This window comes from Sapajus apella, unplaced genomic scaffold (assembly GCF_009761245.1).
Source record: "Sapajus apella isolate SASKATOON/1434 unplaced genomic scaffold, GSC_monkey_1.0 scaffold97, whole genome shotgun sequence".
NCBI lineage: Eukaryota > Metazoa > Chordata > Mammalia > Primates > Cebidae > Sapajus > Sapajus apella.
This window is the reverse complement of record NW_022437037.1, coordinates 6,251,602-6,267,849: the sequence shown is the minus strand read 5'-3', so window position 1 is coordinate 6,267,849 and position 16,248 is coordinate 6,251,602. Positions and strand designations below refer to the sequence as shown.

Below are 16,248 nucleotides of genomic sequence, written 5' to 3'. Positions count from 1 at the left end.
TTGGGAGGAGAGGCCCAGCCCAGTGTCAAAGAGGTGACAGCTCCCCTGCAGAGCCCAGGGAGGCAGCCTCAGGATGGAAACTCACAGAAAGACTGGAGGGAGACACTTCTGGCCTGCACACCTGCCCCAGGGCCTGGGCTTTTGAGGGTGTTTGCTTTGGGCCCACCATTCTCTGCCTAAGGCTCAGCAAGGCATTCTCCAGAGGTCCGTAATCTCACGGGCACCTCGGGGTCCTGGACAGTGCAGCAGAGATGGCCCGGCAGAAGAGGGCAGCAGCCAAGGGCATCCCTGTGCTCAAATCCTGGCTTTGCAGTTCTTCCACTGCACTAGTCCCATGCCCTCATTTCTGGATCACAGATGCAGGGAGTCGGCCACATTGTAAGCACTCAGCAAGTGGTCGCCAGGAGGCAGTCCTCCACTCCCACCACCCCCAGCCAGCTATGTGGCTATTTCTTTAACCCGTGCTCCACATACGAGAAATTCTCTCCCTTCGCTGACACATTCAAGAAGCGCGTCAGCAAGAACACGTTCTTCGTGCTGGTGAGGGTGGTGGATGAGCTCTGGTGAGTGCTTCACCCTTGGGGTCCTGGCGGGGGGGCCAGTGGGAAGGCAAAGGCTTCTTTCCACCTGCTTCTCCTGCCCACCAGCTCTGGGCAGAGCTGGCTCTTGCCTGCTTTATCTTGGTCCTTTGAGAGAATAGCCTGTCCCCAATAGACCAGGGTGAGGTGGGTGAGGTATCTCTCTAACCCAGGCCCTGGATTTCCTCCTGAGGTCCCTCCTGGACCCTCAGGAGAGAACCCACCCCATCCACCTGCTCCCATGAGTATCTCAGGACCAGTCTCCAGCAGGCCATGCTCTCGACTGCCAGCCACGGTGGAGGCTGTGTGGAGGCTGGAATGGGGGAGACCGCCTCTCCCATGCTCCTCAGCATTCCTGTGGCTGGCCATCTGATGGGCACGGCACTTGCCATATCCATTCTGCTAACAAATCTCCATCAAGCGGGCTGCCTTCCTCCTGCTGGGGGAGATGACCATGGTCAGTGGCCATGCAGCTGGGAAACGGCCACGTGTGGACAGTGCTTAGCAGGGCAGGTTGGGGAGCATCCCTCAGGCATCTAGTCTGAGAGGCCGGGAAGTCTTGGCATCTCATCACCCAATGGGAGCAGCAGCTCCCCAGGGCGGAATTCGTGTGGGATTTGTCTCTGCAGTCCAGGCCCCGGCAGGGTCCCTGGCACTCATCCACTCTGAGGCTCAGGTGGCTGTTGAGTGCGTGGCAGGAGCTTATGACCTCCAGGAACACAGGTAGCCATCCCAGGCTCTCGTCTCCTGCTCTCTTCCCATGAAAAGTTTCCCAGCTCTGTGCCAGTCACAATCACATACGCTTTGTATATCCCGAGGCAAAGCCAGACTCTGCCTGGGCCTTGCATTCCTGCTCCTCACCTTGTGCCCTTTGGCCCTTCAGCCTGGTGGAGTTGACAGAAGAGATCCTGAAGCTGCTGATGGAACTGGTCTTCCGCCTGGTGTGCAACGGGGAGCTGAGCCTGGCCCGCGTGCTCCGGAAGAACATCCTGGACAAGGTGGACCAGAAGAAGCTGCTCAGGTGTGCCACCTCCGGCCAGCCCCTGGCGGCCCGGGGAGTAGCAGCCAGGTGAGGAGCCCTCCTCTCCAGCCCCGCCTCTTCCCCAGGAGCCGTGCCTTTCTCTTTTTACCCTCCCTCCCCGCCAGCCCCACAGCCCCATCCCAGTTCTGCACAGGCCCTTTGATGACGCCTTAGGGACAGCCCCATGGGTTCCTGGGGGCTGGGCCTCTTCTCCAGGAGGCACATACTGGGTGGTGATCCCCTTGTGGCCAGGAAGTGGGCAGCAGGGCAGGGGGCTTCATAGGACAGGGCAGAGGTGCACATGCCCAGGGCTGTGGTCACTTCTGGGTTGTTCCAGCACAAACATGGTCATGGTTGATGCCCAGCCGCCCCGGGCCACCCTGGCTATCCCTAGGAACCTGTGTAAAGGTTCCTGTCTGTGGCCCATCCCCTCTACCTGACAGTGTCATTTGCAGCTATAGATGTCTGTTGAGTAGTGGGCTTCTTCTCAGCTAAGTTTAGCCCTTGTTTCTCTGGCACCCTCTCTGTTCTTGCTGGCTACCCGGAAGCAGGGTCCAGCAGTGAGTGAGCATTCCCTGGCATCTCCACTGTCCATAAGCTCACGAGGGAAACCCAGGCTCCTGATTCCAGAAGCTGCTGGACACACCCGGCAGAAATGGGAGAGAAAGGCAGACAGTGCCATCCCAGAGAGAAGCATGAGGCCCATAGGGTCCCAGGGAGCCCTTTGGGACTTTCCCACCCCTTAGCCTCCACACTCCTGCTGTCCAGAGAGGCTCTCCCACTCTGACTCCTGCAGCCCGAGCCTGCTCAGCTCTCCCCACTGCCCTCCCCACCCCTGACGGCTCTTCTCATGCCTCTGTCTTCCAGGCCGGGGACCTTGCATGACTTTCACAGCCATGAGATAGCAGAGCAGCTGACATTGCTGGATGCCGAGCTCTTCTATAAAATAGAGGTATTTTATAGTGGTCCCTGAATGAGAGAAACCCCCGTCACAGGAAAGCCAGCGGCTCCACCTCCATCTGCCTTCTTTCCTTTTGCAGATTCCTGAGGTTTTGCTTTGGGCAAAAGAGCAGAATGAGGAGAAGAGCCCCAACTTGACCCAGTTCACGGAGCACTTCAACAACATGTCCTACTGGTAAGAGGTGCCCAGCGCCAAGCCTGTGGCTCTGGATGGCGGCACGACTGGATGGGCTCTGCGTATTCCTCTGCGGGGACCTTGAATGGTAGGGGAGGGAGCTGCCTCTTTCATTCCTCTCAGCTCCTGGAGGCCCGGTGAGCATTCACCATGAACAGTCAGCAGAGGACAGGGCAGGGACAGGACAGGGCTTGCTGGAAGTGGCCACCTGGTCAAGGAGGCTCAGCGGGGAAGAGTGCCAGGGTCGAGGAGCGGTGTCTGCTGTAGGTGGTACCGGGAGGGGTGTTGAGTTTACCCTCCTGCCCTTGTCACTGCCAGGCCATGTCAGGTTGACGCTCACACTGGCTCTGCCTGACAGAGAACACTTAGCAAAGGAGTGGGTTCTGTTAATGTTTGTATTTAGTCTTTATTTCTTAAAGCAAAATGAATTCCAGTAGTGTGTTTATAAACCAGAGCTCTCGTCTCTTCAAGAGGTGACAAAACCCCCACAGCAGCTCAGCATCGGGCAGGACCCCTCAGAGCTCTGCAGCTGTGCCACCCCCACCCGCCTACTCTTGCTGCCGGGAGAATGGCTGATGTATTTTAAAGGCCCTGAGGTCATCTCCCCTTTCCCTACCTTCCCCCCACAGCACGCCATCCTGGGGAAAACATGTTTAGCTGTGGCAACCAGAAATCCAGTGTAGGCTTTTGCCCAACGGATGTGGTTTCTGGGGCAGACGGAAGCTGCACACAGCCCCAAGCCTGGCTCTGACACCAGCCTCTGGCCGGGTGCAGGAAGCTCAGGGGCACACACCACAGGGCCTGGCTGCACAGAGGTACAAGCGTGGTGGCTCATGCCTATAATCCCAGGACTCCGGGAGGCCGAGGCAGGAGGATCACTTGAGCATAGGAGTTCAAGACCAGCTGGGCAACATAGAGAGACCCCCCCTCTCTACAAAAAATTAAAATTAGCCAGGTACAGTGGTCCATGCCTATAGACTCAGCTACTCGGGAAGCTGGGGCAGGAGGATCAGTTTAGCCCAGGAGTTCAAGACTACGTGAGATACACTCACAGCCGTGGGCAATAGAACAAGACCCTGTCTCAAAAAAAGGAGGAGGCAGCCATGCAAAGTGCAGCACCTCCTCCAGGTGACCCTGGTGGTGACCCCTGGGAAACCACAGGAAGTTGAGCCCAGCGTGATGTCCCTGCTGCACACATGGCACAGATGAGACTGGCCTTTGGCTTCGGTCTCAGCTTTTGGTTGCTGCTAAGGTTCTGAGAGCTTCCTTCCCTCGTGGCTGGCAAAGGTGACCTCTTACCTCATACGCCAGCTGGTCTCCCCAAGCCAGTCCTGCACCACACAAGGAACTTTCCCAGCCCCATGGTACTTGGGGTCCATGCTCATCAGGAAAAGCTTTGCTTTGATCCTCCTGCACTCCACCTGCAGATTCAAAGCCCCCTTCAGGCCTTCACCACATTTCCTTATGGTCACCAGATTTGTTATCACCAGATTTCCTTATGGTGTCTTGTCTCTGTCCCGGGATGCTATGAGCTCTTGGAGAGCAGAAACTAGGTCTATGCCTGGGGCAGGCTGCAGGTACTCAGTAGGGGTGGGCTCGTGGTCACTGGCATGGGGGTCATACTGGTCCTGTCTCCAACAGGACCCCTGCGGCCTGCAGGGACCGGTCAGTCAGCTATTTCTTTTTCCCTTGCTCCATGCAGGGTCCGGTCAATAATCATGTTACAGGAAAAGGCCCAGGACAGGGAACGGCTGCTCTTGAAGTTCATCAAGATCATGAAGGTAATGGTGGCCAGGTCCTCCCCAGACCCCCGTCAGTCCCTGCACGGGGAGCTTGGGACTGGCCTGCCCTCCCTTCTGTCCTCCTGTCTGCCCTCTCCCTTGCCCTCCCTCCGGCCTTCCTGCCTGCCCTTCCCCCTGCCCTCCCTCCGGCCCTCCCACCTGCCCTTCCCCCTGCCCTCCCTCCGGCCCTCCCACCTGCCCTTCCCCCGCCCTCCCTCCTGCACTCCTGCCTGCCCTCACAGCACCAACCCTCTCTCGGCAGCACTTGCGGAAGCTGAATAACTTCAACTCCTACTTGGCCATCCTCTCTGCCCTGGACTCCGCGCCCATCCGCAGGCTGGAATGGCAGAAGCAGACTTCAGAGGTGAGTGGCCTTGGGGCATGGGTGGAGGGAAGCTGGTAAGGGAGCACCAGCTGTGGCAGAAGGTGCTCCAACTGGAGTGAAGGCTGGGGCCTAGGCCCCTGGTCTGCCACCAACTGCTGTGTGGCCAGGACAGCTGCCCTCCCACCTCAGTTTCCTGTCTCTGATCCCCAATCTTCAGGCCCCAGGGGGCTTCAAGGTTGGTTCTGGGGTGATCACATTCTGGTGTTCTGCTGCCACCCAGCAGGCCCATCCCTGGGTTCCCACTTCCCCCGCCCCAGCCTCCCTTCAGCCTGTCCTTCTGAAGGGTCTCCTTCAGGCCAGGCCCCGCTGGATAAGTGCAAAAAGAAGGGTGGGCAGGTAGGCCAGCCCAGAGGAACTGTCACTCATGCCACCACCCATAAAGGAAGAGGAGTTTCCTGAGAAGGGAGGAGAATCAAAGGGGATAAAAGAGTGCACAGCCAGAAGTAGGTGGGGGCTCAGCATCCCCAGAGACAGGAGGAGGCCAGGGGGCCACATCCCCAGAGAAGACCAGCTCTGGGTCACAAGAGCCTCAGGAGGCCTGGTGAGGTGTGGGATCTTTATCCTGTGGAGGGAAATAGTATTGCAAATGGGGGCAAAACCCATAGCTTTGAGTGTCAGCCAGGCCATCAAGGGGTCGTGTCAGGGATCCAAGTTCAGGCAGGCCACCCAGGGATTCTATCACGGACCCAAGTATGACCCAGGCCATTCAGAGGTTCTGTCAGGGACCCGAGGGTCAGCCAGGCTACCACCTGGGGGTTGTGTCAAGGACCCAAGTGTGACTCAGGCCACCCAGAGGTCTTGTCGGGGACCCAGGCCACCCAGGGGTCATGCTAAGGTCCTGCTTGTCAGCCAGGCCACCCAGGGGTTGTGCCAGAGACCCCAGTATCACCCAGGCCACCCAGGGTCTTCTCGCTCGAGCCCATGTTCAGGGATGGTTGTAAGCTAGTGTGTGTGGAGAGGTGGGAAATTGACATGGCCGCTCTGTCTGGGGGGTCCTGAGGAGGCAGCACTTCAGGGAGAGGCACCTAACAGGAGAATAGGCTGGAGAGGGGCCTTCTGAGCAGGGGCAGGGCTGGCTGAGTCTCCTGGGTGGCAGCTCCCTGCCCCTGCAGGAGGAGAGAAGCCACCCAGCTGTGCAGAGGGCAAGGTTGCATTCTGTCTCTGGTTGGTCCCCCTAGTGCAGGGCAGAGCAGATGCAGCTCCGAGCCAGGAGTGACACTACTCAGTGTGTGCCTGAGAGGCTCCTCTGGCCACACCACCTAGTAGGGCCAGGCAGGAGCCCATCTTCCAGGATGTCATACACACATGGATGCTGGCTCCCCAAGCACAATGAGTACCATGGGGTGTTTCTCCACAAAAGGGCCTCAAGTCCCCCTGTGACCAGGGGTTGAGCTGACACTCATTGAAAAGGACAGAATCCCTGCCAGCCAGGGCCTGCGCCCAGGCCTGCACCTGCCTGAGTGTTTGCGGATGGTGGGACCTGTGGAGGTGGACAGAGGGTGGGTGACCCTCCAGTTAGCGAGGAGGACCAGGGCTCTGCCCCAGCATTGCGCCTGCACTCGCTAATCCCCGTCCTGTCTTGTCCTGCCAGGGCCTGGCTGAGTACTGCACGCTGATCGACAGCTCGTCCTCCTTCCGAGCCTACCGGGCCGCCCTCTCGGAGGTGGAGCCTCCGTGCATCCCGTACTTGTGAGTAGCAGCCCCTCCAGGCCCCCAGCCCTGCCTGCGTTTGCCTCCATTGCTCTGGGGAAGATCTGTCAAGCTCCCACAGAGAAATCCTAATTTAGGGGTTTCCAACAGAAACATTTATACTTCTGTTTTACTTTAAGCTTTAACAGTAAAATGTGCTGCTTGTAATACAATTTAAACAGAAAAGAAGGGCTCGGGTGAAGCATACAAGTTCTCCTTCCCCAGCCACACACTCATTTCCTTCTGTTACCTGCCCGTGAGCATGTGCCACCATGCTTGTGGCAGATGTGTGGCTCCTCTCCCTTCACATGGCATCACATGGTATTCCAGTGGCCCCCACACTTGGCTGAGCATTAGAACAACCTGAGGATCCACAGCCACCCAGGAACCTTGAGAGCCTTGGTGTAAAGTTCAGAAAGTGCTTCCTGAGTGTGGACCATGGTAGAAATATGTGTTTCATAGAAAAGGAATGTAGCTGAATAACTAAAGCCAAACAGTGTCTGTTGCAGGACTTACAAGAGCCTTTAGTATACTAGTAAACTCTGAGACTCTCCAAGAGACCAAAAACTCAGCAGCGTCCCAGGCTGAGTGTTGAGTGGCACATCCCTTATGGTTAGGGCCACCCTCAAGGCCTCAACCCTCAGAGATACAGATCCCCAGACTTTCTGCCCAAGCGCTAACAGTCTTTCCCACTGTGGCCCCACATCTGCTCCCTCAAGCTGAGTTCTCCCTGAGTGGAGGAACTGCCACCGTCTTTTCTCGTCTGGCCTGAAGGCCTCTGCAGTCAGAAGCACCTATTAAGTTACTATACCTCATTTGTTTGTTTGTGACCGAGTCTCACTCTGTCACCAGGCTGGAGTACAGTGGCATGATCTCGGTTCACTGCAACCTCTGCCTCCTGAGTTCAAGCGATTCTCCCGCCTCAGCCTCCTGACTAGTAGCTGGGATTACAGGCATGTGCTACCATGCCTGGCTAATTTGTGTGTGTGTGTGTGTGTGTGTGTGTGTGTGTGTGTGTGTGTGTGTAGTTTTTTAGTAGAGATAGGGTTTCACCATATTAGCCAGGCTGGTCTTGAACTCCTGACCTCAGGTGATCCACCTGCCTTGGCCTCCCCCAAAGTGCTGGGGTAACAGGCATGAGCCACTGTGCCCGGCCTGTTTCTTTGTTTAATAAAGACAGGATCTTCTGTCACACAGGCTGGAGTGCAGTGGTGCAATCACAGCTCGCTGCAGCCTTGAACTCCTGGGCTCAAGGAATCTTCCCACATCAGCTTCATTAGTAGTGGGGATTACAGGCACACACCACCATGCCCAGCTAATTTTTGTATTTTTCATAGGGACAAGGTCTTGCTATGTTGCCCAGGCTGGTTTCAGGTTTGTGGGGTTTTTTTTTTTTGTTTTTTTTTTTTTTTGGAAGGGGTTTTTCTTTTTTTCTTCCGGGTGGGGTGCAGTCTTGGTTCACTGCAACCTTTGCCTCCCAGGTTCAAGTGATTGCCCTGCCTCAGCCTCCCTAGTAGCTAGGATTACAGGTGTGCAACACCATGCTTGGCTAATTTTTTTTGTATTTTTAGTAGAGATGGAGTTTCGCCATGTTGGCGAGGCTGATCTTGAACTCTGGACCTCAGGTGATCCTCCAGCCTTGGCCTCCCAAAGTGCTGGTATTACAGGTGTGAACCACTGCACCTGGCCTAGCTGGTCTCAAGCTCTTGGGCTCAATCCTCCTGCCTCAGCCTCCTATAGTACTAGGATTACAGGCATGAGCCATCACCACCAGCCTACCACACCTGTTAATAAAAGGAGATCTCTGCCCCTGCCTCCTGGTTTGAGCTTTGTAATTTACTGCTCATTTGTCAATTTTGCTTTAGCAGCCCACAGCTCTGCCCATGTGGGTTGAGCCCTGGCAGCGATGTCTCCCTCAGGCTCCTCATCGGCTACACTGGCTTCCAAGGGGCCCAGCAGCCGCTTGTGGAGCCAGAGGCCAGAGGCCGTGAGGCAGGAGCTCGTTCTGGGAAAGACAGACACCCCAGACTGGCCCTTTGGTTTGCTCTGGGGTGTGGAAGCAGCAAGGGCTGGAGTCATGTGTCAGGTGATAAGACTTGAAGTGAGCAGCTGCCAAACCAACCCCTCTCTGTAGCAGTAACGGGCTTCCTCACCTGTCCTCCCAGGGGGCTGATCCTGCAGGACCTGACCTTCGTCCACCTGGGAAACCCCGACTACATCGATGGGAAAGTGAACTTCTCCAAGCGGTGGCAGCAGTTCAACATCCTTGACAGCATGCGGCGCTTCCAGCAGGCGTGAGTGCCGCCCCGGGAGAGCTGGGCAGGGCTGAGCCCCAGATCACATGCAAGGAGGGACAGCCTGGGACGCTGGGGGAGGGGGAGCCACAGAGGACCTAGGGCCCTCCCACCTGCTGAGTCCTGGCCCTTCCAGTTTCTGCCAGGATGACTTGAGAGCATGCCCACCAGGCTCTGTGCCAGGGCTGGCCCTGGGCCTGGGCCCCGTGACGGCACAGCTCATCCTCCCATTTTACACACCAGAAGCTGGTGCCCCCCTTGCTGTGAGAAGGGCCTGACAAACCCTGGCCTGCCTGACTCAGGCACCAGAGCTCCCCCAAAGCGGTCTCTGGCATGCATTGTTGAGGGCAGTGGGGTCACCTGGGGCCCCTTCCCTGTGAGTAGCTCAGCCTCAGGGCCCTGTTTGTGCTCCATGTGCTGTTGGTGCCATCTCTGAGCGCTGGTGTCCCCCTCTGTCACACCGCGTAATGGCAGCCACTGCAGCATCCATTTGCTTCGAGGCTGCGGGGATGGTCCCCACGGCACCATCCAGGAGGGCAGCGCCATCGGGCCCTGCAGCCCACACAGCTGCTCACTGACGGCTCCCCATCCCCTGCACCAGGCACTATGACATCCGGAGGAACGACGACATCATCAACTTCTTCAATGACTTCAGTGACCACCTGGCTGAGGAGGCCCTATGGGAACTCTCTCTGAAAATTAAACCCAGGAACATAACAAGGAGAAAAACAGACCGGGAAGAAAAGACCTAGGAGCAGGCACCGGGATCTAGGAGAACGCTCGAGGGGTGCGGGGGCGGCTCCCAGACCGGACAGGACCTTGGACCTGTTAGGCGCATGGCAGGAGTCCCGGCCTCAGAGCCACGAGGCTGGCCAGGCCTCAGCGGTGCAGTGCCGGGCCGGAGCTGGAGCCTGCTGGCCGCTTCCTGCCTCCCTCCTCTCTGGGAGCAGACCCGTGGGCCTCAGTGCAGCCAGTAGGCAGGTCTTGTTGCTGATTTGCAAACCGGTGGTTTTCTGGTTTGGTTTTGTTTTCTGCTTTCACTTCCATCTCTCCCCGCTTGCCCTCCTACCCACTCCCCTCCAGGGAGAGAGCAGCAGAGACCTCATTAGCAGACCAAGGAAGTGGCAAGTCCTCCCTCTCCCTAAGCTTCAGGGTCCCTGAATCTTCTAAAATGGCAAATGGGTGGAGGCCTTCCAGGGTAGGCTGTCCTCCAGGGGCCCTGGAATGGGGGAAGCAGCTGTGTGGGCAGAAAGCAGAGTAGACTGCGGGAGGGTCCTTTCACTTTCCGTTTCTGCTTCCGATGCATGGAGGATGGTGTGAGCTTTACAGCAGGCCCAGAAAGGTACGCAGGTGATGCCTAGACACCTCACAGCTAGTGCTCTGCACCGAGGTACTGGCGCCAGCAGGGACCCCCTTGCCCGCCTGTAAGCAGCAGTGTCTGTCATCTTGTGGCCCTTACCTCCCACCCCGCCATTGCGCCTCTCCCACACCATCTAGGGAGCTGAGGAGCCTGGAGTAAGGGAGGACTTGATCATCCAAGAAATACTTTTTATTGCTGGGAGTCTTCTGAACCTCACCAAACCGGGGCCAGAGCTGAGCTCCTGGGGGAGTTAATTCAGAGGGGAGGGGCCAGCCTCCCTCCTCCATTGCTCGCTGTGTGCCTTAAACTCCATCTCTTGTCCCTCCTCATCCCATGGCCTTCACTCCCTCCCTCCTTGCCCCATCCTGGGCTGGCCCTAGGGGCTCCTCCTCTGGCTCTTTCAGCCAGTGCTGTTAGTGCCCCTGGGAGGGAAGGGCATCCCTGAGGCACCGGAATGGTGCAGGCACTCCTCGGGGTCCAGGGAGGCAGAGGCCTGGCCACGGAGGAGCCTCCTAAGGTGGCAGCTGTAGCAGGCGGCCCTCCCCGTGTGCCAGACCATCTAACAGAGCAGATGCTCTTTCCATCCTCCTTGTCAAAACCATTCTCGCTGCTGAGGTTGACAATCTGGGCAAGGCCTGTGGGGCGCTTGGCAAACAGAACCTGCCCTGTGCCACCGGCTCCATGGCCCCCAGCCCACGCCTCTGGGTCTGCTTTGCATGAGAGTGCACGCTTGTCCCGGGTTTGGGACATGGTCAAATGAAGAGCAGGGTCTAACTGTGCGTACTTAGCCTAGTTCAAACGGAACAAAGGAAAAACGCAGAAAGCAACATCTGTTGATCATTAAGGTTTTCTTTAAAACAACCATGTCACTTTGAGTCCTTCATAGGTTTTTGAACAGCATTTATCAAGAAGAAAATGTGGGCTTCTTCCCTCTCCCGTGTTGTTTGTCCTGTAGATGGAGGGAGGAGAGCTGTGATGCAGCAGGCGGGACCCCCTCTGGCAGCGGCCCTGCAGGGCCAGCGGGACCTGTCACTTTATTATTTAAGGAGTGTGTGTGTAGAGTCGCTGGCTTATTAACAGTATTGTGTGTGGGTTGGGTTTTTAGTTTGTTCCTTCTTTTAAAAGTCCCTTCATTTCAATCCTTGCCTCTCTCTCCCCTCCCTTGCCCGGCTCTGTTGAATGCTGCTGTGCGCGTGTGAGGGCCGCTCTGCACACAGGGCCCTTGGGTTGTGCGAACTGAAATTCTCCCTGTATTTGTGAGTCTCCTGCGAATCCCCCTCTGTAGCACAGGCAATGCCAGTGCCAAGCTGCAGCCTCCAAAACCAGGCCTCACCCCAGCAGCAGGCGGGTCCGCGCCTGTGGTCAGGTGCTGTCCACAGCTCTGTCTGCCTTGTTCTCGGGCTTGAGCCAGATGGAAGCGGGTTCACCTTCCCTGAATTCAGAACAGACCCTGTGCCCGGCCCTGGTGTGCCCACGCAACTCCCCAGGCCCTTGTTGGGAGCCCTTGGTGGTCTGAGCGGCAGGGCCCAGGCAGCACGTGGGCAGTGCCCAGGGGCTCCCTGCGTGAGGATGGCGAGGTGTGTCTAAGACCTATTGATGACAGGCATCCCCCTGCACCCAGCCGTGGTTGTTGCTGAGCCCTGTGCTCAGTGCTGTGGCCTGGCCGTGGCTCTTCTGTTCCTTGAGGGGCCGGGTGTGTTGTGGGAATCAGTCTTCACAGACAGACGTGAGCCAGGCAGAGGACTCGTTCCCTGCAGAGGTCAGTCTCACCTGCAGGTGTCAGGGGAGGGGGGCCGAGGAGGGACAGGCACACACCATATCTGACCTGAACCTGATTCTGAGGAGTGTCTCCCGCTCCAGCCCCATGACCTCCACAGGGTTATATTGTAATATATGTGCCCCAGCTAACCTGTCTGATGGGTGGCATCTTCCTGCAGACATTTCAAACATGTAACTTTTATATGAAAAAAATAAATGGATGAAAGCTGCCCGATGTCATGTCTGCGCCGCAGCTGCGTGTGTGCAATTCCAGCGACAGCCCAGGCTGCTCCGGGCTGGCCTTGCTGCACAGGAAGGGCTCCTGGGAGACTGAGGGTCATTCAGCACCATTCCCAGGCCCACTGGCTGCCGTTGGGGTAGTTGTGGCTGAGTGAAATGGACGTCACCAGAACCTTTCCTCCTAGGCCTTGTGCCCTAGAAGCATTCAGCTGGGCAAAGAATTGCTCATGCCTGGAGGTGGGTTCATACCAAAGAGCCCCTCACCCCAGTGTCCTGGTGAAAAGGCATTCCTTGGGTGGGATGCAGGGGCACAGGCCCTAGAGCTACTCTTCAGGGCCCAGAAGCACTATGCCTTTTGTGATGTGTCCTCTGCCACCCAGGAGGCAGTGCACAGACTCAGGCCCAGCCCCAGTGGGGAGCAGCAGAGCCTCTGCACCTACAAGGACTGAGTGAGGAGGCCCTGGGGATTCCAGTAGCATCTCTGCCCTGAGGTGTGCTGTGTCCTCTCCATAAAGCACGGGGCCCAAGGGCTCTGGGAGGCCATTCACCATCTCTCTGTCTTCCTTGTCCTCCCAGAGCCACCCCTACACCACGTGCCCCAGGGTTTCCAACCTAGCACCTGAGACTGAGCACCAGGGCATAGCCACCCAGGGATGGTGGGGGTTGGGCCTAGCCCTCATATTCGCCCTGGTTCCCAGTCTCCAGCTTTCAGCTCCATGTCAGCACCTGGGAAAGCCCAGGAGCTCTGCATCGCTACCTGGTCGTGCAGAGGTAGGACCCGGCGAGGAGAAGGCATCTCCCATCATGCACCCCAAAGGGCAGCAGCTTAAGTCTGTCTCTTTAAAGGGAGGGGGCCAAGTATTCCTGGGCTGATCACAAGATCTGATAGAAGGGACCCCAGCATCAGGTAAGCATCCACTGCCCCTCAGCTTTTGGCTGAGCACCTGTGTGCCAGGCAGCACCTGAAGCTTCCATGAACGAGGGTGATGGAAGCCCAGGTTCTCGCCTTTGTTCCTCATGTCCTTGGTCAGATCGCTCAACCACTCATGCCTCAGGCTCCTCATTATCGCTGTTGTCTGATTTGACCAATGAGCACGCAGAGGCCTGAGAGCAACCAGTCCATTCCTGAGTCCTCCACCCCCATCCCCCTCCCCTGCCAGCAATGCCAGGAACCTGTTCTGGCCCCAACAACCCCAAAGAGCAGGAGGTGACGTGCCAGGTATGACCTCAGGCCTCAGCCTTCCCACCAGGGCTGCAGGGCAGCAGCTGCTGCGACCCACCCTGGTCTTTGATGACCGGCAGACCTCAAGATTCACCAGGGAGTTGCCATGGTCACCGAGGAAACACCTTGACTTCCACCCCACACCAGAGAATCCCCACCCAGGGCCTGAATATGCATGTTTAGCCAGTAACCCAGGAGGCTCAGATACCTGCTCCAACCAAGAACTGTGGTCCCACTGAAAGTGGGCCCCAAGCCACCCACCTGTTCTGACCTTGCGGTCAGCAGTCTGGGTCCCGCCCCCAGTGGTGCAAGGCTGGAGAATGGGGTATGATGGCTGTTCATTGTTACCCTCGAGGGGTGACAGGCAGGCCCAGCATTCATTCAAACCATATTTTTCATTCATTCACTAGGGGTGCATTATTTAGGAAGCAGTCAAGGTGGGGCTTGGGCTACTGGAGTCCCTCAGTGACCGGCAGCAGCCTGGGGGAATATGGCCTTGGCTGCAAAGGGCTATGTCCTGACTCTGCTGCTGATAAGCAAAGGACCCTGGGTAAGTGCTCTTCTCTGCTTCCCAGTTTCCCCAGCTGGAAGAGGATAATAGCCTCTACTTCCTGAGGTCTCACAAAGTGTCTGGTGAGCATTTTTAGGTACCAAGCCCTTTGAGACTGCTTTACCTCATTCAATTCTCTTAATTGAAAAATCACTTAATTGAAAAATCACACAGGTCGGTGCTATGGCTCTTGCCTGTAATCCCAGCACTTTGGGAGGCCAAGGTGGGCAGATCACTTGAGGTCAGCAGTTAAAGGCCAGCCTGGCCAACATGATGAAACCCTGTCTCTACTAAAAACACAAAAATTAGCCGGGTGTGGTGGTGGGGGCTTGTAATCCCAGCTACTCACTCAGGAGGCTGAGGCAGGAGAACTGCTTGAACGTGGGTGACATGGGTTGCAGTGAGCTGAGATTGCACCACTGCACTCCAGCCTTGGTGACAGAGAGAGACTCCAACTCCAAAAAAAAAAAAAAGGAAAGAAATAGGGGAAACAACTTGTTTTATGAACAGAATAGAACCTTGACATTGAATCAGGACAAGAACGGTACAAGGTAATTACAAGTCAGTCCAATCTGTGAATACTGATACAAAACTTATAAAATCATCTTAGCACCCCCAAACCAGCAATGCATAACAGTTCTTCCTGACCAAGTTGAGCTTATCTCAAAAATGCAAGGATGGAATAATTTCAACCAGTTAATGGATGACACTGATGCCATGCTAGACGCTGCTGCTCCCCACGTCTGATTTGCGTCTCCTTCCTAGGCACACAGGACTATGCTTCCCAACCCCCTGCCTGAGACCTGAGAGGCAGACACGTGTCACTGAGCTATGGGCATTTAAGGACTGCTCTGCAGGTTCATACTTAACTCTTTCCTGCCCCCAGTACCCCTGGAGTCTGGGTGTTGAGATGCAGAGCCCCAAGCTGGGGGAGCCTGGACAGGGGCCACGTGGCCCACTCATCCTGGCTGTGCTTGCTTGATGTGAATGAAGAAATGAAGCCATGGAGACTTTAGGGTTTATTTTCACAACATGGCCTCACTTCCCCCAAATGTACCACATTAACAAATTAAAGGAAGAAAGCCATAGAATCACTGCAGTAGTCACAGAACAGCCTTTGTTAAAATCCATCCATTATTTTCATTATGAATAATAAAAATTTAGGGTTTCACTTTTGTCACCTAGGCTGGAGTGCAGTGGCACAATCTTGGCTCACTGCAACCTCAACCTCCCAGGCTCAAGCGATCCACCTCAGCCTCCCAAGTAGCTGGGACTACAGACACGCACCGCCACACTCAGCTAATTTTCGTATTTTTTGTAGAGACCGGGTTTTATCATGTTGGACAGGCTGGTCTCGAACTCTTGAGCTCAAGCGATCTACCCACTTTGTCCTCCCACAGTGTAGAGATTACAGGTGCAAAACACCGAGGCCGGCCAAAAAAAAACCTTTTTGTTAACTAGAAATAGAAAGTCTCTTTAATCTGATAAAGGTTACCTTCCAAAATCCTATACAGACATGCATAAGTGCGAAATATTCAAAGTGCTGCTTTTAAAATCAGAAACAAGAGAAAGATCCCACTAACACCTTGTCTATTCATTGTACTGGGGATCCTTGCCAACATTGTAAGAAAAAAGAACGGAGAGATAAGAAAATCTATCAAGGTCGCTAGCTATACAACCAGATAAAGAGTTAAACATATTCCTGGCCAGGTGCAGTGGTTCATGCCTGTAATCCCAGCATTTTGGGAGGCTGAGGCAGGCGAATCACAAGGTCAGGAGTTCAAGACCAGCCTGCCCAATATGGTGAAACTCCGTTTCTATTAAAAATACAGAAAACTAGCTGGGCATAGTGGTGGGTGCCTGTAATCCCAGCTACTTGGGAGGCTGAGGCAGGAGCATTGCTTGAACCTGGGAGGCAGAGGTTACAGTGAGCTCGATCACACCACTGCACCCCAGCCTGGGCCACAGAGTGAGACCCTGTCTCAAAAAAAAAAAAAGACATATTCCTATATACAATCAATAAGCAATCAGAAAACGTAATCCTTTTTTGTTTGTTTGTTTTTTGAGGATTTTGGTTTGTTTTCTCTGTTGCCCAGGCTGGAGTGCAGTGATGTGATCATAGCTCACTGCAGCCTCAAACTTTTGAGCTCAGGCAATCCTCCCACCTGAACCTCCCAAGTCACTCAGATTACAGGCACGTGCCACCACACCCAGCTGCAAAAAATGTACTTCTTT

The 16,248-nt window shown here is 55.8% G+C and overlaps 1 protein-coding gene across 18 annotated transcripts in view; it reads left to right on the top strand.

Moving 5' to 3' along the window:
- The window catches only part of RAPGEF1 (Rap guanine nucleotide exchange factor 1), a 154,138-nt gene extending 144,132 nt beyond the window's left edge, over nucleotides 1-10,006 (top strand). For all 18 annotated transcript variants that reach the window (XM_032257656.1, XM_032257649.1, XM_032257663.1 and 15 more), the window contains 9 exons: nucleotides 471-563; nucleotides 1,462-1,647; nucleotides 2,467-2,551; nucleotides 2,640-2,734; nucleotides 4,437-4,515; nucleotides 4,778-4,879; nucleotides 6,492-6,589; nucleotides 8,755-8,883; nucleotides 9,485-10,006. In XM_032257656.1, coding sequence (XP_032113547.1) covers nucleotides 471-563; nucleotides 1,462-1,647; nucleotides 2,467-2,551; nucleotides 2,640-2,734; nucleotides 4,437-4,515; nucleotides 4,778-4,879; nucleotides 6,492-6,589; nucleotides 8,755-8,883; nucleotides 9,485-9,635 — 1,018 coding nt within the window. In that variant the 3' untranslated portion in view covers nucleotides 9,636-10,006. The remainder of the gene's footprint in view (nucleotides 1-470; nucleotides 564-1,461; nucleotides 1,648-2,466; nucleotides 2,552-2,639; nucleotides 2,735-4,436; nucleotides 4,516-4,777; nucleotides 4,880-6,491; nucleotides 6,590-8,754; nucleotides 8,884-9,484) is intronic.
- The last annotated feature ends 6,242 nt before the right edge of the window (nucleotides 10,007-16,248 follow it).